This window comes from Lycorma delicatula, chromosome 2 (genome assembly GCF_047948215.1).
Source record: "Lycorma delicatula isolate Av1 chromosome 2, ASM4794821v1, whole genome shotgun sequence".
NCBI classification, from domain to species: domain Eukaryota; kingdom Metazoa; phylum Arthropoda; class Insecta; order Hemiptera; family Fulgoridae; genus Lycorma; species Lycorma delicatula.
Genome location: NC_134456.1, coordinates 79,288,273 through 79,312,694, shown reverse-complemented (window position 1 = coordinate 79,312,694; position 24,422 = coordinate 79,288,273). Strand labels below are relative to the sequence as shown.

The following is a 24,422-nucleotide window of genomic DNA, read 5'->3' as shown; positions in this document are numbered from 1 at the left end:
TCCCCTTCCAATAAAAAATAAAGCAAATTACTAAACAATTTAAAAATTTATCTTTTCATGATATGAAAGTATTAAAAAAAATATTATGTGTTTATTTTTTAAATACTTAAGGTACACTTTTTTGTAAAAAAAAACCAGATTATTATGGCTTTAAAATGAATAATGACTGATTATACAATATGATGTGTAAAGTGCATACCGATTTTCAAGCGGCCGACCCTTCAGCTTGCTGTCAGGGGAAAACAAAGCAACAAATGAAATTACAAGAACAAAATTTAAACTGTCATAACAAACAAGACTTGGTAAACTATTTTCTTTGCAACTTGTATATTTATGTTAGTAAACATCTTATAATAATTTCTTTGTGATCCAATATATATCTATATGTATATATTCAAATTTAATTAACAAGACATTCACGTATTTACTTTAATACTTTCTAATAATAGCATTACAGAAACTTATAAACAATAATATTTTTGTGATAATTAGACTAAGACTTTATAGAAATAAAAAATATGAAAAATGTATAATCTTATACATGTATCCTTCCATGTAGCTTTTACCAGTTAAAAATATAAATATTTATAAAAATTTTGAAATACAAATTTTCAAATTTCTGAATGTTTTCTCTATTTTGCAGAGTTTTCCATGCCTGGCTGAAGTTCCATGTTTGAAAATAAATAGTAAAAATATACTCATATTAAACTTTGTACACTCATTAATACTTTGTTAGACAAATTAAAATCGTAATTAACAAAAGCTTTGTTTTCAATATTTTTAATTGAAAATTAATTAATTAACCCATCAAATGTAACTCAAACAAATGTTAAATATAAGTTATTTCTGTTTAATATGAATTCTTAAAATTCCTTTTTGGGTTCCCTATTGGAACTATTTTTTTTTTTATCTACATTTACTTTTCAACAGCAGTTTTAAGTTTTTGATTAGATTGTCAAATTTTTGATTAGATTGCATATCTTGCAAATTAGATTGCATATCTTTTTGTAAAGATATTGCATATCTTTACAAAAATTAAGGTGGTAATTAATGATGTCATGCTATTTTATGTTATATCATCTTTGTGTTTATGTATCTTGGCTACATTGAAAACCCCAAAAAGTCAAACTAATATTATACAATTTTTCCCTACATGTAACAGTAAATATGTCTAATATTTTTATTATAATTGGAAACCCCTGTGATGGAGCAGTAATACCTCAACCCTTCAAACAGAAGGTTCTGTTCAAATCCCAGTTAGGCTTGACATTTTTCATACCCTATAAAAATTCCACAGTATATTTCAACACATAAATATTTCTTAAAGTACAACTTCCAATTTTGAAAAATATAAATAAGTAAAACTTGTTTAAAAAAAGTTTGTTGTTGTTAATGTAAATATCACAACACATCCATCCATGTAAATATCCACCTATGTCTTGGCATTTCATCTGGAGGTCCTGGATTTGAATCCCAGTTAGGCATGACATTTTTCATATGCAATAAAAATTCCATTTCCTTCTCTCGCACACAAGCTTAAAGCTTATATGGCGAGACCACCAAGCAAAAGAAAATTCTTAAATTTAAAATAACATAATAGAAAAAAAGAATGTTCAGATTATTTAAATAATGTAAAAATTTATTAAACAAAAAAATAAAAATAATATTGTTGTTAATTAATTACACAAACATTTTGCAACTAAACAATCAACAAATGGACCACAAAGAAAAAAATAACTCTTATTTTAGAAGAAAAAATTGTGGGTAAGTTCATTAAAATAATTTTCAGTATATACTTCTTTTATAAATGTGTTATGTGTACTACAAAAACCGTGCAAGTCTTGAAAGTAATGACAACTTCAGCAAATTAATATAAAATGCAAAAATACTAATTATTATCTATAAAGCAATAACATCATACATCTAATGCAGCATTCATAATTTAAAAGATAAAAAAGGAATATGAGTAAAACACATCAGTTGATTTGTATTTCAATTCATTTAATTTCAAATGTACTAAAACATAATGAAAACTCCTATAGAGTATAATTAATGTTGCAATTAAAAACATCAATTTAGTAGCAAAAAACAACATTGAAGCCATGCTTCTTATAAAAAAAAAATATCTTAAATGATAATATATTATTTAGAGATAAAAATTTAGAGGCAATTCTCTACAATTCAGTTAGTTGTTAAATTATATGATTTGGTGTGCCACTTGCATGTTCATTCCAGAGACAAAAATATGTTTATGATTATTTGGGATCATTTTTACATACAGGAATGAAAAAAAAAATGCAATTAATGTATGTACAATGCTATCACTTTTTTAACCAGAAAGATTGCAATTAGTTTAATTTTCAATATCTGATTCATAATTAATAATGGTATACTACTAAATGTTATATCTTTATGAACAATCTTAACCAATATTTAAACTAAATGTTGACTTTTTTACTCGTATTAACATATTGAGCACTAATGATTCATTAGCGTGTCATACTGAACTCTGCCAAGGAATTGATGATGCATTGATGCAACAAATGTCTATGATATTTTATATTGTTGTTATTCGAGCTCAGGCAGATAGCATGGGTTAGTTCATCTTGTGCCATCACTCGAAAATGTTTTTTTCAATGCTACTATTTAAATAGTCCATGGATATTTCAACCCGATGATTTGTAACTTTTTTTTTCAGTGTTCATTTTTCCTAGTAGTTTTTGTACATCTTGTGATTATTTGAATTTTATCTTAATTTATATTATATAAAAAAACATTAAAATAATATAATATAAATACAAGATATTATTTCAACAGTTCTGATAAAATGACAGCCTAACAAAATAATTAACACATGGAAGCGATCACACAGTATCTGGTATAAATAGAAGGTAAGTCTAGTATTAATTATTTAATTTTTTCCATTTTACAAATTTATTATTTCCTTAATAAAAATTTTGCTTCAAACAAACAAAAAATAACCATTAAATAAATCACAATAAGACATGGTCCAGTAAACTGTGAAAATAAAAAAAACAGTTACCATGTTGGGTGACTTGTTTGCAATTCATACAAGTTTTTTATGGACACATCTTAGGCTTGCGAAAACACAGCTTTCCTGCATATAGAATATTCTTGGAATATTATTAAATGCAAACGGCATATAGAGCAAAATTATATATCCTGGATCATTTTAAAGATGTTTCAACTGTTGTAAAAAACAAACTGTTAGTTTGTAAGGAATACACTCTGTAAATTTAATAAATCAAAGTTACCGGATATTTTTTTCTTTTTTTTACTTGTTCATATTTCTCTCTGTTCAAATGAGATTTGCTTAGTATTTACACTGGTAAACTGCATGCTGAATTTGTCCTTACATTCTGAGATGCTTCCCCAACATCTATAATCTTCCATGGAGTAACATTCTACAAGTTGAAGCATGTAAAGTGAGGATAAGCTTTACCAACAACCAAAGCCACATTTCATACATAACTGAATATAAGGATTTATGCTCATTAAATCAAATTGCTAAAATGGCAGGTAACTTTTATAATGCTACTCTCCTAAGTAAAATTATTTTTATAAGAAGCCATCAAAGAATATGTATATTTACTAGACACCAGCAAAGTAAACAAGATTGCAGTTTACATGATCGGCAGTCTATGTATTTTAATAAAGTTGCTCCTAAATGGAGATTCAAGGATTGATTTTAAGTCATCCAAATGAAAAATAAACACATTCATAGTGTACATAACATAGGACTTATGTCGAACCTCTCTTATACTAAATTATACCAAATCAGAATACTTCAGATACATACTTCATACCAAACTCTGATCATTAAAAAAAAACAGCATAGTAAATATGGTGGAAAGTCCTTTGTAAAATTCTGATGAGTATTTCAAAAAAATTCTGAAATTATAATTATATAAATAAAAATCCAACAAATGAGAATCATCCAAGACTGCAACAAAACTGGCAATTTTTGAGTAGTTTAGAATTTATTTCAATTGTACCTGGCTCAAATAGATGGCCTTACAACAGGAAAAAATAATGATTAAAAAATTTTTCTATACTCAAAACTTATAAAACTGGGTGTTACTTTTATCAATTTGTCTTATTTAAAGTGCAGAGAATTACATGTACTGTTAGGTTGCTAGATATTCTTAAGTTAAATTTGTTGGTAACTTTTTTTCTAACCAAGTACAGAAAATTGTTTTACTTCATTCATATCGAGCTGTGAAGCTTAGCTTCACAGCTGTAATGAATTTGTTTACCTAAGTTAGGAATTTTAAGAATTATCCAAAGTTTTATAAGTTAAAAACAACTATTATTTTCTCAATATTGGTTTAGACTGTCCATAAAATTACCATTTTTATACAATACATAGTTTTTATAAAATTAACCTATTCTTATATAGTTGTGACTGCTTTTAGCAAAGAAGTTGTTTTGGAGACAAATCATCATGTATATTTACTTAACCTATTCCAATTACCTCAATATTATACCAATAACTATACCACACCTAAGTACAGTGCAGGGTAAATATTATATTACTGTTGTTAAAGGTAAACCAGATGATATTGTATACTCATTATAAAAATATTTATTAATCTTGAATTTCTACATATTATATGGAATTCTACATACATCATTACAGTATTCACGGTTTTTAAAAACTTTTTAATTACTATCTTGTAATTTAAAAATTAGAGATAAAATAATTTATCAGGAAAATATTAAAAAAAATATTGACAAAGTGATGCACGGCTTTTTTGGCTATGCCGCCAGTCAAGTCATATAATACTCTTTTTAACTGCATTTTAGGTCTGGGGTCGGTAATTAAAAAAAATTGTAGACATTTTTTGATAGTTCTATATAATAAGCATCTACTTTCAACATCTTTGACAAATATTTAAACTGAAGGAAGGTAGAGCAAAAGAACAAAAAACACACTGCAATTTTAAGAGTTGGAGGGTGAATTTTTTTATTATTTATGTGTGCATTGTAGGTAAGAAATTTGCTTTAATAAGATTTTCTCCAAAATGCCAGAGAAGAAAATCAAAATTGTTTTTTGCAATATCCCCCAAATACCCTCAATGAATTTTTAAAAAAATATGATCAATGGCTCATATATAAAAATATTTGAGCTAAATTTGAACAAAATCGGTTTGGTCAATCCTGAGATAAAAGGCCAAAAGCAGTGTAATACATATATGTATGAACATACATATGTTTTTTGGCCATGAATATTGGACCCTAAAACAGAAAAGATTTGCAAAAAAACACAAAACCCCATTTTTGACATGTCACCATACTTTTTCCTTTAATATAGCTATTGAAATTATGTAAAAGTATTCATTAAAATTTTAATTCAATATAAATATATTAAAGCAAAATTTTTCAAGAAAATTTTTTCCATTTCTAAAAAAAAAAGGTTTCATTTCTTTTTGCAAGGGACAATGAGTGGAAAATGAATACAGATTTAAATATAAATATATGATATTTTTGTATGGAACATAAAATATTTGTAAGCGCTGAACACATGGAACAGGAAAAAAAAATTGGTTTATGTGGAACTACGTTTCGCACGAGATTTGAGCATGACAACGTCTTTGATTGTAATGTCGCAAAAAAAAAACTTGTTAACCTTATGAAGTAAACACATGTTTTTTGAGAAATGACCCATCAGCAAGAAAGTTTGAAAAAAAAAACATTGATGAAAAATTGCATACTTTTCTGAATTGAATTGAATCATTATTACTGAATTATCATTATTTTGTATAATACAAAGAGGGAGTTAATTGAAAACTACAATTTTATCGATAAATTAACATTTATTTGCACTCATTAATTCAAATATGTTTACTACTTAAATTAACAGATTATTTACAAGTACCAATGGGCTATTAACAATTTATTTACAACTTATATACATGTGTGAAATTCAACTTCCTCCAATCTGTGTTATTCTGTTAAGGATAGGATGATGAGAGGAAAAGTAGGAAATCAAGGGGAGTGTTTCAAGTGTAATGTGCCTTGAAAAAGTCAAATCGATGGTTGTTCCTCTCAGCGTTGTTGACTTATTAACATCTGATACGCATTCAAGATTAGAATTATTTTAACAAAGATAAAGTACTTGTTGATACATTGTTAATTGAAATTTGATCATTTGTGATTTTTCTTTTCAAAACTGACGTTGGGCTAGATGAAAATACGAATTAATTAAATTCATCCATGATTTGGATGTTTTAAAAAATTACATATTTAAAAAATTACTTGTTTTGCTGCAATTGTTGTATAATAAACAATGAAAACCACATTAACTTTTCACTTTACTTTATTTAACAGTTGACGAAAACAGTTCACGTGTAGGTGGAAGTTGTGTGCTGTCGCTGTCTCTCTTCTACTCGGACACATGGGCCAATCGAGTGGAAGAGAGATAGATGCGGCACAAACTGAACACTTAGGCCGATCATGTCTCTCTCTTGCTCGTGCCGCTGCCGCGCTCTCGCTTGTACGCTCGGCTCAGGCGAAACAGGACAATGAGTCATGCTTTTTCGTGTGTGCTGCCGGCGTTCATCGATTTATAAGACGCTGTCATGTCAAAAAGGAAAATAATAGAGACCTCCAGAATGTAGTATTTAGGAAAATGATGAAAGCAGGTGGCTAATTTCAAGTTTAAGGTGGAAAAATTTTCAAATAAACAGGAGGGAAGAGATAAATTAGGCTGGTAGGACATACATTGAAACAACCTGTTTTAATTAATCTGCTACAGGAAGGTAGTATTTAAATATACAGGAAGATAAACATTGAATATATAAAACAGGTGTAATAAATATATTGAGATTAAAATACAAGAAGAGAACAGGAAGGACTAGCATCAAACAAATGAAATGACTGAGGACTCAAAAAAATACAATAGACATTTAATAAATATAATATTTTGGATGTTTTGGATGTTTGACCTTGACCAGAGATACTGCCAAATTATATCCCACTATCAGGTACAATGGTCAGCTGTTGAAAAGATTACAATAAAAAGGACTCAAATAGAATGTGCATATTACACAAACCCTGAATACTGTAATACTATCTACATAACTCACAAACTTAAGAAATATATACCCATCTAAGCAATAATTTAACTATTTATTTAACTATGAGTGTACTAATTGTGGTAAGCAAAACATGAATGTTCACATTTATTTAGAATTTATGTACCTAATATAACTGTTTTTGCAAAAATTACATACATTTCCTTTCTACCAACCATCACCCTCATTAACCCAATACAGTATTATTGCATTCTATCTGAGTTAACAAAGCAAATAAATTTTAGCTTATATAGTCATTATTGTATTTATTTTTGCATTCAGCAAAAATTAGATTTAATTTTGGTGTATAACATTCCAATAAAAATTATTTTTACATGCAAAAACAGTTTCATTCAATTACTTATATAAGCAATTAGTCCTATAAACTACAGAGATTCATAATATGCACGGTTCAATTTAGTTTAATTTAAAAAATGTCATACTTACTTGGCAGGCAGTTTATACATATAACCTTTGCCCTCATCTGTCCACACTAGTATACGATCAGGAGATAAAAATTCACCTCCTAACCAACGTTCTCCTCTTGGTGATATTACAGAGCATAACACCGAAAAGTCACCAGCATCGTATATCTAAACATATTTTTATATTAGGATAATTAATTTACTTATAATACAATTATGACCAACTTCATTTTTATTTCTTTTACTTCAGGGATAAATGTTGCCATATACAAAATATCTTTAAAACTAGCTGGAGTTAATATTATCATATTTAAATGATAATAATCATTTAAATCCTAGTAAAATGCAGTTACATTTATATGGATTTGAATACTAGGTCATGGATACTAATATTCTTTGGTGGTTGGTTTTCAATTAACCACACTTCTCAGGAGTGGTCGATCTGAGACAGTACAATACTGCACTTCATTCACATTCATACATATCATCTTCATTCATCCTCTGAAGTAATATCTTACAGTGGTTCCAGAGGCTAAACAGAATCTTACTAGAAAGCATCTCCCGAATATTGTATTATAAAACTTCAAAAATCAATCAAGATTGCTGGGAAAAATAAGATTTTTGTTTTTTTTTGCATTTGACAAGGATATCATTCTTCACTCTTCATTTTTCTCATGTTGTCACTTCTCATTTTCACATCAATTTTTACTCTTGATGAGAATAAAATTTTTGTGCTATTACTGTATGAGACACATTCAGGAGGTAAGTACCATACCCAAATGCCTTTGCTAGAATGATTTGGTACAATTTCAGAAAAAAATCTTTTTTTTACTTTTCTCATATGATAAAGAGATTTTTTTATGAGATGTGTGGGTATTGACTGCTGTGATCATTTAGCGTGAATGGAAATTTATAGCATATGAAAAATGCCTGACCAGGACTTGCATCCAGGACTTCCAGGTGAAAGGCTGAGATGCTACCTATTGACCATGGAGGCCAGAAATTAAACCATATTACTACCTTATGTTTGAAGTGGTTCCTTGCTGGCCATCATTATAACAATAATAATGATGATGTCAAAAAAAACTGCGAAACATTGACAATCTTCATAGGTGGTATTACTTTATAAAAAGGTAATCAGAAATTTGTTTCGTAATATGACGAATTACTTAATATAACTGAACGGCAATACTTGATGTTATCTATCAGTATAAAAATGAGGATCTTCATTGTTAAAGACATTAATGTCAGTATCTTGAAAAATAGTTCATTCTAGACAATATTTAATTATTTTTTCAATTGTTTAACAAAAAATATAATGATAAGATTTTTTAAAAAACACGTAAAATATAACCATAAAAAAAATAAAAAAAGCATGCCACCTCTTCAAGATACATGTTGGTGAGGATAATAGTAACAAAGGCATCTGGATTCAAAACTAATTTCAATACAGTACTTAAAAGTAAATATGGAAATATTTAATTCTTCCTAATAATACCCAAACATCCCTAGAGAATACATAGGAGATCGTAAATTATTCAAAACACTTTAGATGTTAATAAAAAAGTAACAAAGCAGTGTAGTTTACATGTATTGCTGAACAGGGCATTTCAAACAAATTTATTTATAACATTTATTAACTTCAAACTAGTGCCACATGAGCACCTTTTGTGACCTTGAATGTCAAGACGATATTCAATTTCATACCATACATTATGAAGAATATCTAGAGTTATTCAATTAATTATGCCTTCAATTCTTCTTTTTAGTTCATTGCTCTTGACAACCTTTGTTGTGTACACCTGCCTTTGACAAATCCCCAAATAAAGAAATCGAGTGGTGTAACAACACAGGATTATTACTGTTACTGATTATTACTGTTAGAACACATCTTGTTGGAAGTAAATGTTGGGTTGCTGATGTTCAATTTGTGATAAAGCACATTCCTATAAAATGTCTAGATAACTAGCACTAGTAACTGTTGGCCAAGCAAAGAAGAATGATCCAATTACTTCATAAGCAGTCAACGCACACCAAACATTAATTTTCAGGCTATCATGTTGTGTTTGTCAAACAGCATGAGGGTTCTTGCTATACCATTTTCTAAAAATACATTATCTTTGTTCATTTAATTAAGAATGCCTACAGTAAAATTGTAATGGCATGGTTTATCGTCATATTCAATTGCATTCACAAACTGAATTTTCGATGCATGAAGTTCTAAGCACTTGTGTAAAACCTTCATAATTGTCAAGTGCAATATTCCCAGTTCTAAACTTGCATGGTGAGTAGATTTATCCAGGCTTCTCTGATGAGTTTCTCTTACTCAATCCACTACTTTCTTGGAGATGGAAGGTCTGCCAGCACCTTTTTTATGTACTACACCCTGTTTCTTTAAACTGCTGATACCAACAAGTCTTTATTAGGAGGATAATGGATGTACTCTAAAAAAAATTGTCTATGAACAGTAATAACAGATCCACTTTCATGAAACCATAGTGCACACTTTGCTTTCTCCTGCTTGGTAGCCATTGCTCAACTGACAATCCCCAGTCTTGTTACATGCTGGTATGTCATTCAACATCATCAGTAAGTCTAGTAACTACAGTAATGTTTGAAAAAAATCAACTCGCACTACACTCCTTTGTTCATTTTTTATAAATTCCTAAAATGTGCTGAATAATTTATGTTGACCCTGTATAATGGTTATTCCCCAGTACAACATATCAAAACTTTACCTGCCAATATTTTGAACAAACGATGAGTACAGTTCGCTGATTTTGAGCACAGCAGCACATGCACAGTGCATTTAAACAACGTATTTGTTTACTTTCATGTTCAAAAAAAGGTTCTGATGCTTTAGTTTCACTGCCAGACAATGTCCATACTTTAACAGTACCAGTAGTAGTCAATGCAAGTACCACATCATCTAAAAATAATAATCATAACATTTAAGGTTTTCAACATTAATTATTTGTACATCTTCAGTGAACACTATTATTTACTCCAGTAAATAATAGTATATACCAATAATAGTATAGTAGTAAATAATAATAGTAGAGTAAATAATAGTATAGTAGTAAATAATAGTATAGTACTACATTTCTCAAATAATTTAAAGGATAAGCACAGATGTACATACAAGCAAATACAAGAAGTACGTAGTATAAAAAATTCTAAAACTGTATAAATCAACAAAGTGCAAAAATCAAAATAAATGTTTATATTTATGTTTAAATCAAAATCTACGTAACTGGCAAAAATTACGTAAACAACTCTTATAAAGAAAAAGGAACCAAAATAAAATCTAGGTAATCTGTATCACTGAAGAAAGCATTTGAAAAGTGTTAAGGTCACCCAACCCAGGGTCTCTGCAGACAATTTTAAAAACAATATCATGAATCCTAATAGTTTGCATAACTTAAAGTAGAATGTAAGTACTTTGGCTATCTGGTCACCTTGCAAATGACACAATGCCAGAAAATAAATAAATAAATATATATATATATATATACATAGCAACAAACTATTTTAACTTATAACCTTTAGTTTTTAAGCAGTAACAGAGCAAACAAGATCTAGATGTTTTAATAAGCTACATAAGCTGTGCAATGTCATTGCATAAATAATGACAACTTCAACCTTATCATCTACAGATTTCCCAGAGAGTAAATAAAAATTGCAAGGGGTTTTTATCTTTAGACAAACACTGCTTATACTTCACTTATTTTTATATGGTATCTGTCTTACATGATGTATTTTTTTAATTAATACTTCAATTTGTCTTTGATTACCTTTTCTTTTGATAGGTCGTAAAACATGAAGAGCGCTGATCCAATCTGGATTAACTCTCGATGATAAAGTAAACAAAACTTCAAGACTGAAAGGGTCCATAACTAGTACTTCTGCATAATAACCATTACAGAAGAGACGAACATCATCACAGGTGTTCATATGGTATGCCTATAAAATTAAATAGATTAATTAGATTAAAAATTATCAAAATTATAAAATGAATCCACATTCATTAAAAAAAAGCATGAAGTTGAATAAAAATGAAAAAAAAAATTCACATTAAATAGTTAATTTCACTTAATTGCCATGTAATTACAGAGAGGATATCTCTAAAGTAAAGACCGCTGGGTAATTTATCTCCTTAAGGTTGGTGAGCCTGAGTTAGTCCTGGCCATGCTAGTGATGTAAACACTGCATTGTTGTCTGAAAGTTGTCGTGTTGTAGTACCTTTGAGTACGTGTGAGTTATTATGTTATAAAATGAATAGGAAAATCGATGTTGCTGCCGACTACGACATACATTTTTTAAACCATCAAAACTAAGCTGACAAATTCATAGGTAATTGATTCCTGCGTAAGGTGATAATGTAATCGATGAAAGAAACATTTGAAAATAGTATGAAAGATTTAGAAATAACGAAATTAATGTGCATGATGAAGAACATTTGGGGAGGCCCTGAATAATCACAGAGGACTTGTTGAAATGTGATGAAATCAGAAAAGATCGTTGCTCAACGATTTCTGATCTGGCCCTTTTTTTTACTGATGTTTCAAGAACTGTTAACGGTTGCATTGTTCATAACCATTTAGGCTTCAGTAAGGTTTGTGCATGTTGGGTACAGCAAGTTTTAACGAACGTCACAAAAAATCTGAAGGAGATCTGCTTTGGAATTTTTGATGCGCTACACAGAGAAAAGTGTTGAATTACTTAATTTGATTGTTACCGGCGATGAAACATATATTTTGTATTACACACCAAAGAGAAAATGGCAGCTAAGTGAATGGCATCACCCTCAATCACCAACCAGTCCAACAAAGGTCAAGCCACAGACATTTGGATGCAAACTGATGGCCACAAGTCTTTTGTGATCAGTTTGGCATTCTGCTGATTGATTTCATTCCGTGTGGAACGACTATAAATTCAGAAGCCTACTGCAAAACTGTACGTAAGTTATGATGTGCCATTCAAAATCGGCGACATGAACAGCTGACCGATGGCGTCGTCCTGCTGCACGATAATGCACGTCCACATATTGCGGGTCCAACACGTGATTTACTGAGAAAATTTGGATGGGAAATTTACGATTTCGCAAGTGACAATGAACTTAAAAATGCTGTTAATCAGTGGCTAAATGGACTGGCAACAAAAGAATACAATAAGGGTATATTGAAGCTGGTGTATCACTACGATAAATGTCTTAATTCATTAGGCAATTATATAGAGAAGAAGTATAAGGTATGTAGTTAAGAGAAAAATAACATATTTATAAAGTTTTCAGAATACATTTTTTTACAATGAAACTGTCTTTACTTTAGAGATAACCTCTTGTATATTGCAAATACTTGTTATTTCTTGCTGAGAGATTCAGCCATTATTGTCTCCTATAGTTGACCTAAACACATCAAATGTCCAGAAAAGTTTTACAATTATGTTGGTGAATAAACAGATTAAAAGATGAAAGTATTTCATTAATTTCTTAAGAAATATTAGAATTTAAGCCTTTATATTTCTTTATATTTTTGTGAAAACTAAGAAAACTAAAAATTTTTTATTCAATTTACCATTCAAAAACAAGAATAAAATATGGAGTATAATCTAAATTTCATTTTTGAATATCACATAGTTTCAGATATGATTTAGATAGATGGAATAATTTTAAAAAATTATTTTTTTTTTGCCAAAATTTTAATTATTTAAACGAATTTAAAATAAATCGAAAAAACTTGATAGATAAAAAACTTGAAGTAGATAAGACAAATGCATTGATTAAACTAATAGAATGCATGAAACACTAAATTTAGTATTTCAGTTACTTGATAATGAAATAAACAAAAATACAAAAATAGTCATATTTTAAGCAACAAATATACAAAAATATATTTCATTATAATATAGAATCTAACAACATTTTGGCAACAATTAACAGGAATTCTGAAATTCAAGTTATGTGTATACTCATTCTATAATTAATGCACCATTCACAAGTTTTTTTCAGATAATAAAAATTAAAACAATTATTATTTATTAATGTTATTTTGTAAACAGTATTTTCAGCTAGCTAATGTACGAGGTGCGACAATAAAGTAATGAGACTGATGTGAAAAAAAATATTCCTTACCGTTTTCGTCATCTTTAGTACCCGTTTTCGTCTCCTTCAAAGTACCCTCTGATTGCACACACTTATTCCAGCGCTTCGGCCATTGATGGTAACATTTCTGGAACTAATCTTCTGTAATATCCTCCAAGACCCTCGTCACAGCTTTTTGGATATCTTGTGTTGTTTGAAAATTGTGTCCCTTGACCGCCATTTTGACTCTTGGAAATAGAAAAAAGTCACACGGAGCGATATCTGGTGAATAAGGTGGCTGTGGTAGTACTGAGATTTGTTTTGAGGTTAAAAATTGCTGTTCTGTAGAGCTGTATGGGATGGCGCAGAATCCAATTATCAGCAATGTTGGCACGGACACGAAGAACTTGTTTACGAAGTCTTTCTAAAATTTCTTTGTAGAAATATTGGTTAACTGTTTGTCCAGGAGGCACCCACTCTTTATGAACAATTCCCTAGAAATCGAAGAAGCACACAAGCATGCATTTCACTTTTGACTTTGACATGCGAGCTTATTTTAGTCTGGGTGATCCCTTTGAGCACCATTGCGAACTTTGGCGTTTTGTCTCTGGATCGTATTGAAAAAACCAACCTTCATCACCAGTGATAACACGGCTCAACAAATCTGGATTGATTTCCGTTTGCTCTAACAGATCGGCTGCCACATTTTTCCGTGTTTCTCGCTTTTGTTGTGTGAGATTTTTGGAGACCATTTTTGCACAAATCTTTCTCATACCAAGATCTTCAGTTAATATTAGACGAACCGTTTCTCGATCGATGTTGAGTTCTTCTGTAATCATTTTCACAGATAATCTTCGATCAGATCGTACGATTTCATGCACCCTGGTCAAGTTGACATCTGTCCGTGAGGTTGATGGTCGTCCACTGTGATCTTCATCTTCAACATTCGTTCTGCCTTCACTAAAAATTTTATGCCACCGAAAAACTTGAGCTCTTGACATAACCTCCTCTCCAAAAGCCTTCTGAAGCTTACCATAAGTTGTCGTCGCGTTTTCACCTGATTTAACGCAAAAAGAAATGGCATACCGTTACGCAATATTTTGCGGTTTCATTTCTGTGACGAGAGACACAAACACGTGTTCACTTATTACAGCACAACTCATGACTGAGCAGTTGCATCAATGTGTCGCTTGGACTAGAAGTAGCTTATAGACCAAGGTCAAAGATGGTGTGCCTACGGAAACTGCAGGGTTGCCACATCTTACAAAGAAAAATCAGTCTCATTAGTTTATTGTCGCACCTCGTACATGTCACATAGTGAATAATACTGACCGTCAGAATTAAATAGCAACAATTTTGATTTTTTTTTGTCAAACCATAACCAAATAAAATTTTGAATATCACAGAACATCAACTTAGCAGAATAAAAGTCTAAACAATTCCAGTAATAAATGCCCAATCTATTTGGACAAAAAGAGCTAAGGTTTATTAAATATTTTTCTGGAGGTTTTTATATAAATTTTTTGAATTTTATACCTTTATTTCTATTTTTTGAATTATTTTTTAAATAAAATGCAACATGTGTAATCAAAAAATTATAGAAATTGTTTTATTTACTCAGATTTTTTTTTTTTTATAAACTGCATTCTGATTCTGCTGAGTAAACAAAAAAAATTTGACGATTTTAGGGATAAATCTCATATCGGTATTTTAAATATAGCTAGATCTTAACTGCTAGCTAGATCTCGGAATGCTACTATTAGGTGTCCAAAATTGATTACCTCAATTTGTAAATATGGTGTAAAAGTGTTCTTTTTTTTTTTTTTGAATAATAAAAATTTATCAAGTAAATAGCAAAAAAAGGGTTCATCATAATATCCGTATGTAAATTCTCACTCATTATGAGAGATGGAAGCTTAAATATAAATTTGATTAATTTATTTATTTATGTGTTATATTCAATTTACAAAACAAATTATCGAAATACGAAACTAACCTTCAGAAAAAATATCAATGGATAATTTATGGTATTTTCGGTGTTTACGCCATTCTGGCATAAAGTTTTCCGTTATTTTCTATGAATTCCAAGCTAGGGTGGGTCCCGTTGTTTTGTTACAAGGAATGTTTAAATCTCACTTGGTTTCGTATTTCTGGGTCTGCAAAGTCCACCTGCTTCTATTATTGTTCTTGTGTTCGACCCTCCCACCGTCATCCTTAGCGACCCCGCCCATTCTTCTATCGAGTTATTTCTGACTACCCTTTTCATACACCCATTATTTTTTCGTCCCCTTACTAATACATACACACACACTCCTGTCCACTACCTGGATCTGGTTACCCCCGCTTTCTTCGCCATCTTTTCGGCAGAGTAAATCCAACATCTCACCACTGCAGTCGCCTAGGGCAATACTCTCCTGCAAACTTTGTGGTAACATTCCTCACTCAAGCAGAATCTCAAACTCATCACTACACATCTGAGATTCTACGCATCACGCTACCACCAAACCACATCACACCTCTGTATTCCTGATTCACCGTGCGGACTACGCCCAGGATTACATAGGTATTCTTCTGTACTTGCTGTTACGAGTTCATCTCTGGCTTATATTTGTGTGCTACAGGCAAGTTCAGTTTTTCATTACTTATTACGTTAAACCATTATGTTATCATTCAAATTTGTGGAACATTCAGTTCATCATGCCTATGCCGTTCAAGTTTCAATTTCACTTTAGTACAGTCACGACAGGTCACTTACAGAAGGCTGTCATTGTTCAGCTGCAACCTATTTCATGTGCTCAATTAAGTTCAGTGTGATTATATTGTAATTAACTCTTTTGTACTGTAAGTTTATTGTGTACTTTTCTACGTTAAACTAGAATTACATTTTTACATTATTTAATGTTAAGTGTGTGGTTCACAAATCAGGAAAGGCCAGTGCCAATTAAGATTTACTGTAATTGATGTTTCTAAGTTAATGACATTCGTTCATTCCTAATTTTTCAATATTACAGCATTTGTCAGCAATGCAATAGTTTTTCAGACACACTATGTTTATTGATGTTATATTTTTCTAAAGTTATAATTAAAATTAAGGTGTTTCATGTTCTCTTTCAGGCTTCGTCAAAAACGTATATTGTCAAAATCTGTATTTAGAAGCGTATATTCATGTATTTTTTCATTTAACTATCATTGTTCAGACGCTGATTTCAGCTGATATATTAAGTAGTTTTTAAGGTTATGATAATTATAACATATATTAATTTGTTTTCAGTAAAGTCCAATTTCTTTTGGCAAATACTAGCTGTGTGTTTTTTTTTTATTTAACTTTACCCAACATTCGGTATAGATTTATTTTTATCGAAAATAATTGTGTTTTAAGATCTGCTGCAATATTGCAGTAGAATTTATTAATTCATTTTATAATTATTATTACTGTTATTTATTGTTTATGAATATTTAAGAAAAAAATCTTATGATTTTTTGATGGGCAGTATGTTCAATTATGTAAGTATGTTCTTTCTTTTTGCTCTTGTTTGTTGGTGTTGCTTCTTCTTGCTGATTGTTTATAAACATTTAAGAAAAAATCATGATTTTTTTTTATGGGCAGTATGTTCGATCATGTAAGCATGTTCACTGTTAAGGGGGATGCACACACAGGCACACACATACAAATGCCCTTTATTAGGCTAAGATTAGCAATAACAAAAAAAAAATCAATTTGTTAAAAACAACTATGTTTAATGTTCTGATTATCAAAATCAATAGAATTTGTAGATATCCATGTTCACAGTGGAGAATAACCATTTTCTAGGGGTTTATAGACTTAGTAATAATTTATTCTGCTGTCATCACCATGTTATATTTTATAACTCAGGAATTATGTACGGTTAAAAGATTTCAGAAAATGTGAAATCCTTTAGTGCATCTGTTCAGCCAAAAAGTCATGCGATTATGAAGAACAGAGAATCATGGAACAAGCAATACTTAAAACTGATTTTCCATTTCTAAAAGACTATAAAAACATCCAACTCAAAATGATGTGTGCTTTTTCTACAATAAAGCTGTTTGAACCAAAATGGAAATGATTTTTTACACAACAGGAAGCAGCTGGGGACTCTATTATTTGAATGCGATAGAATGATTGAGACTGATCAGAAAGATGCTGAGGATCCTCAATAGAAAGAATGAGGTGAAAATAGACATGCTCAAGCGCAAATTTTCTAGCATGTATGACTTGGAATTTGCTACCAACTTGTTTCATATATTGTGAAGATTCTACCCTAGAAGAAGTGGTTCAGAGAGAAACAGGGACAAGACAGATGTCAACTATATGTTACACTTACTAACAAACATAGAATCTTTATATTTTTGTATTTATAAAAGAAAGAGCTATGCAAAATGGTAAGAAAAATAGAAAAAGGTTAAGCAAGAGCTGCTGAAAAAATCAATATCAATAATAGAAGCAGAAGTGCCATTTAAACTTTCGAATAGCCATCCTCAGTAGCTTAGCAATTAAAATAAAACATAAAAATAAATAAGTTAAATGTTAAAAAAAACCATTGTTCTAATATTTATGAAAAGAAAAGTGAAAACTATAAAATAAAAGACATATTTATAAAAAAATAACTGAGGCGTGGACAGTACAAGTTTAAAGAAAAAGGCTCACCAACAAATAGCCAACACAGCAATTAATTAAGCTTTCTTCCTAGACTGGTCACTACAAAAGTTCAATTTAATTCATATTATAGGTAAGCCATTTTCATTGTAATATTCATAGATCACCAATTCATTTTTTTTAAATGTATTTTCTTAGTTTTCAGTTTTCAGTTTTTGTTTTTCTTTTAATTACAGGAAGACAATCTTTTGTAGTATCTCATGGGTGTTGTTTCTTGTTACAATTTACCTTTATTTTACTCATTTATTTTTTCTTTTTGATATTTACAGATATTTTAATTTTTACTGAGTATAACTGTTTTACAGCTGAAAAAATGATTTTCATTTTTATCAGAAGTTTTTGAACATTTCTTTTAAAGTTTGGTTTTTGTACATATAATAAATTTTTCTGTAGAACCATAAAAATGTTACTTTTCAACCTATTTACTATATCTACATATAACAAAGAGAGAATCAAGTTTATTTGTTTGTTAGTGCACTATATAAAACATATAGAAAGCTAATTTATTCAATTGATTTAAATGACTCACCTGCATACTAGTATGGACATAAGGCAATTTTGCAACCTCACGACATTTGCCATCAACTAAATCCCATGTACACATCTCCCTGAAATAAATAAAACTATTTTTTAAATATGCATTTTTTACATCCACAGCTGAAATGAAGCTGGTGTTGCTCTACCTCAACAATGAAAATATTCCAAATTAATATATACTTCGTTGTATTTTTAAATTTGATATATAAATAAAAAATTACTAAATAAGCAGTGCATTAATATTATGTAATGGACTAAAGAATTTAAACATATTACTAGCAAACAAACAAGAAGTTACAAAAATTTCACCATGTATCAGTTGTAAATATTAAACAGTAGGGATTTCTCATTTCATTTATTTTGATAGCAATTTAAAGTGAGAACAATCAGAAAATGTTTATAGAAACGTTTTAGTAATGAAATAAATTCTGATTATACATTTCTGAATTATGTATCATCCAGTAAGTAGAAGAGAACTGTTTATCACCAAAGGATTAAAAGGTTCTTAGCTACCAAGACAAAATGAAGGAAAGAAAATTCATATACCAAATAAATATAAAAAAATTGAAACTGCTAACAAACAAAGATACTGTCTTGATAGAATCTGAGGAAGCAACCAGGTGAAATTGTTTGTAACATTTCTCTACTAATCAGCCTAGTGAATGGTGGATAGAAGTGAAAAAGGAAAATATTTTTTTATTTTCTTCATCATTTGTACACCTTCAAGTTTTATTGGGTGAACACCTGTAACACCAACTTTTGGTAATAGTAATATACTTACCACTCTCTAAAGAGGGATAAATATCTTTGGAAACATTTCTTAATTTTAAAAGAGAGGACAAAAAACAGAATATGTATCCAATTTTTTTTTAAAAAAACACCCTTGAACAGTTGATAACCTCACTTCATACTACCTTTACCCAAGATGTTTTACTCCTTCAAACATTCCATTTCTTTTCAGACTAGACATTAATAGATCTTCACTAAAAACAATTTTTTTTAATTTTAAGTATTTCATTACTGTAAGAGTATTCTAAGTTCAAGAATTTACTTTAAAATTTAACTAGTCTCTCAAGTTTTAACTATCTAAACCAATAAAACAATCAACTTTCACCAACATTTCTCCCAAAAATAATTTGTATATTTAACTTTTTCCTTAGTTACCTTGTAAGGTAACTTTTTCCTTAGAGGAAAAGCTCAATTAAAGCTTTTCATATTTTAATTTCTTATATCATTACATTCTATACACCATGAGAAATCTATTTTAACAAGAAACACAACATGAAAGCTTAATAATAAGGAATAGGGCTAGGCTTTCTGGTTCAAAAGTTACCAGTTCAAATCTGACTGACAGGTTAAAATTTGTAAACTGATAGTTGATTCCAAAGGTAAACTAGATAAGACCTTCATTGATCATAAGTTAAAAAAGGTTGAACATAGCATTAGCCACAATGCTATGAACACCACTAGTGCTATGAATACCACTTTGTATTCTGTTGGGTATGAAATGAGTTGTCTCTTTATCATATTATTCCTATAATTCTAGCAATAATTAATGAAATATAGATTAATATACTTTACCAATATGTTTCGCCATCAATGACCACTGTATGCTTAAAATATAAATAGCACATTGTGTCTTACTTCACATATCACAAAATGTTATATGAAATAAATAAATAGTACACAGGGACAATTTTATATACATGATTCTAACCCGAATATTTATTTAACAGAATGTTGTAACTAAAACTAATTTTAACTACTAGCAACTAGGAAATAAAAATATGATTTTACCCGCTTTCAGAAGCACTGACAATATAATTATTGTCAGATAAGATACTAGCCTTAGCTAGAGAAAGGATAGGTGCAGTATGACCAACTAGTAAACACCTTGGTGTCATCTGAAAAAAAAAACTGTTTATAAAAATTTAAACTAAAGTTACTTAAGTGAAAACACACCCAAACAAGAAGTAAAAAATCTAAATTAAATTTAAAACTATAAAAAGAATAAATGGCAGTTATAAGCAAGATATATTAAAATATATCTATACATGTACTCTCATAGTTTTTATGTAAACTGTTTTTCCATCAAAAATTAATGTTATAATTTAAGCCTCCAATACTTTCAAGTGATAGCCTACTTTTATCAGATTCAAATCACTAAAACAGTCAGCTGTATTTTTTACATACAAGTACATGATATTTATACAAAACTGTTCATAATTACATGTTTTATAGGTATCAACCAGTCTCATTTTAACTTAACATCTCTTACTTTGCATGATGCCACTTCCTGAGTTTTTCCAAGTATACTGATGGTATGAGGTATGACAATAAAGTTCACAGACATATTTTATTGTGAGTGCAATGGCAACACTGGGAGGTTGGGAATGGCTCAGTGATGTTAACATTTCACTCAGTCATAGAATTTTTTTCAGTTCTCTCAACATCATTGTGTTGAGTGTTTTTGTAAATGCTCTGATTTTGTAAATGTGTGGTTTTGCGACAATGAGAATTAACTATGATTTTGAAGAGCAGTGAGTTGTGATGAAATTCCTTGTTGTAAAAGAAAAAAAATGAACTCAAAAATTCTTGGAATGATGAAGCCTATTTATAAGGACTCTCTTGTGAAAAGAAGTTCATTCTTCAAGTGGGTAGCGAGGTTCAGAGAGGGGAGAACCTCAAAAGAGGACAATGAACATTCGAGGCGCTCCTCCACTGTTTGAAATAATAATTCTGTGTAAAGAATTAAACAAGCCATCAACTTAAACAATTGCCTCACATTCAGAGATGTTGTTAAGGTCACTGGAATCAACTAAGAAACCATGTGCTTCATATCAAAGCATTGTACGAAAATTGTTTCAAAAAATGTCAGGTGAACAAAAAAATCAAGGCAATGCTGATGGTTTTTTTGACTTACATTGAATTGTGCTCCAAGAACAGGTTCCCAGAGTCAGGTGGTTAATTCTGCTTACTACCTGGAAGTAATGAAATATATGCGTGAAAGTGTTTGCAGAAAAGGACCTGCTTTATGGCAAGATCAATCACGGGTGTTTCACTATGACAATGCACCCCTTCACACAGCCATCACTATGAGGCAGTTTTTACCCTAAATGGCCATCAAGGTCTTTGAACACCCCACTATTTCCTTATATTCACCAGATTTTGTCACCTTGTGATTTTTTTTTAATTTCCAAAAATTAAAGAAAAATTTAAAGGCACCAATTTTCAGACTCTGAAGGCCATTAAAGAGTCAACGTCAGAGACACTATTAGCGGTAATGGAGAAACAATTTTGCAAAGGCTGAAAAAGGTGAATGGAGAAGTGCATTACAGCTCAGGGTAAGCACTTTTAAAAGTACAATGTGTAATTATATTACTTTTTCATTAAATGTTTTTACAACATTAATCTATGAACTTTATTGTCATACCTCACACCTTCAAATTACAAGGTAACTGATAAGTTTATAAATTTTATCCAAAATATGTAATAAGATCATTTTTTTAAAGAAAAATATCAATTTTTTACAATCTTATTTGACAAATTTTTTATTAACCTTTTTAAGAAAATGCTTCTGTATCATGCCATCAACAAGCCATATCTGGGCTCCCACACACACATCGCAGATGTTGTGTGGTTGTGAGAAGCAGTTTGCCTCATACAATGAATCATCCATAACTAGCTATCTGTATCACGATAGGCTTCACTCCAACAAAGATCTGTTGCACTCAGTGAAACCAAATGCTACACTAAATTAAGGAAGGCACAACATGAATCTGTGACTGTTTTAAGTCCAGAATGCTGATGGGTGCATTTGGTAACTAGTACCATGGCATACAAGAATGTAAGATTAGCTTGCTTTCTTGCATTCTACAACAGACAAATGACAAAGAATGTACCTAACTCAATGGGTTCACTATATTATATCATGTGCCACTAGATTCATCCTGACTAACAAACTGCAATTGCATGCCTAACTTAGAGTACAATGCTCAACCTCAGTCAATACAAAATGGTTGATGGAACAACAGCCAATCCTCCAGTTATCTACACGTCCCTCATGATCATGAAACAAGATTCAGTGCTATTTAGCAAGCGTATTTCCGGTAGTGTATGAATGCCCATTTAGATCTAGCTCGGGGCTTACTGGAGACTACTGACATGCCCAAATCCATCTGAAGTCACCCAACTCAATACCCAAGGCTTAACTTCTCCATGTTATTGACCATAGGGTCCTGGACCAAGCCTAGATTCATCTGCTAACCAATGTAGTGTCCAGGTCTGATCTGTAGAAGCATGAGGTAGAGACCACCATATAAAACATTAAGTTGAAACATGACACAACCTGGTGGGCAGCACAGAGCCCAACCCTGGGTATGAAGGTTGGGCTTCTTACTACCTAATAAAGGTCATCTTATTACTACAAGTCTAAATCAGAGGTGGAGGAACCCCATTTATGGGCACCGAAGCAGTGTCGGGCTCACTAGCAGGTTCTGGAAGATTTTATTAAGTGCGTATGTATACTACAGACTACACCTCTCCTTGGCAACCCGCCCCTTCCTGTAAACCGCTAATAAAGCATTACTTCAGGAAGGGGATAACACCCTTGTACTCATTCAGTCATCAAGAGAACACCAACCAACTGTCATGCACTCATCAGAACAAATGTAGCACCAACTTCAGGACAACGAACTCAAGAACACACATACTAGCACAGACTGGTACAGACATCATGCAGACTTACTACCATGCACACGCACTCACTGCACACACACACACACACAACATATACAGCACCCCATTCAGAACATATTGCATCGCACAAACTCACAATGTGCACAACTGGCACACACTGCAAGAATACTTGCTACCACACACACACACTGACCACACTCAATTACACGCACCCACCGTTACACACAACATAACTTACCTCAACTGCAATCAGGCATGTTACGGAGGGGGAGGGCAGCACTATCAGGCACAGGGGAGCGGAGAGTTCACGACCTCACTACACCAAGGTGACCCCCGCACATTCGCAGGGATTCCCCATCTGCAGACCTGTCCACCCCACACCTTCCAGCATCTCCTTCTTGTACAAGTCTCTTCCCACGCCCTGAGATCTTCCATCGCTACCTTTGCAAATCTTGCTATGGCTCTCCACGAATCCTCCGTACTCAGAAAGCTGTCTTGCAATTCCTCAGGTTGGAACATGTTCTCTCGGATGAGATTAGTTAATAACTCTGCTTAAGTGTCTGCATATCAAGGACACTAGAAGAATACATGGTGTTTCCTCGTCTCCGCACACAGGACAGGCATCCGTGCTCTCAATGCCAAACCTGTGGAGGTCAGCTTTAAAGCTACCATGGCCCACCAGCATCTGTGTTAGGTAGTACTGATACTAATACTAGCCAATACACGTAGTATAGTATAGTATAGTATAGTATGAAATACTGCTAGTGTTTGGCTAGCCATTACATTACATTAAATATGTGTTTTCTTTTTATTTTATTTAATGACTGCAATTTTAATCTTTTTATTTTTTAATTTTATGTTTAATATGTAATTTCACAAATATTTTATAAATATTACACACAAAAGAA

The 24,422-nt window shown here is 31.0% G+C and overlaps 1 protein-coding gene across 9 annotated transcripts in view; it reads right to left on the bottom strand.

The window, feature by feature from the left end:
* Positions 1 to 24,422, bottom strand: part of Rbcn-3B (WD repeat-containing protein Rbcn-3B) — a 409,024-nt gene that overhangs the window by 376,766 nt on the left and 7,836 nt on the right. For 7 of the 9 annotated variants that reach the window (XM_075355583.1, XM_075355582.1, XM_075355590.1 and 4 more), the window contains 6 exons: positions 20,614 to 20,720; positions 18,809 to 18,887; positions 11,317 to 11,485; positions 10,261 to 10,451; positions 7,545 to 7,690; positions 200 to 229 (listed from right to left, as the gene is read on the bottom strand). In XM_075355583.1, coding sequence (XP_075211698.1) covers positions 200 to 229; positions 7,545 to 7,690; positions 10,261 to 10,451; positions 11,317 to 11,485; positions 18,809 to 18,887; positions 20,614 to 20,720 — 722 coding nt within the window. The remainder of the gene's footprint in view (positions 1 to 199; positions 230 to 7,544; positions 7,691 to 10,260; positions 10,452 to 11,316; positions 11,486 to 18,808; positions 18,888 to 20,613; positions 20,721 to 24,422) is intronic. The other 2 variants (XM_075355587.1, XM_075355588.1) reach the window with 1 other exon arrangement.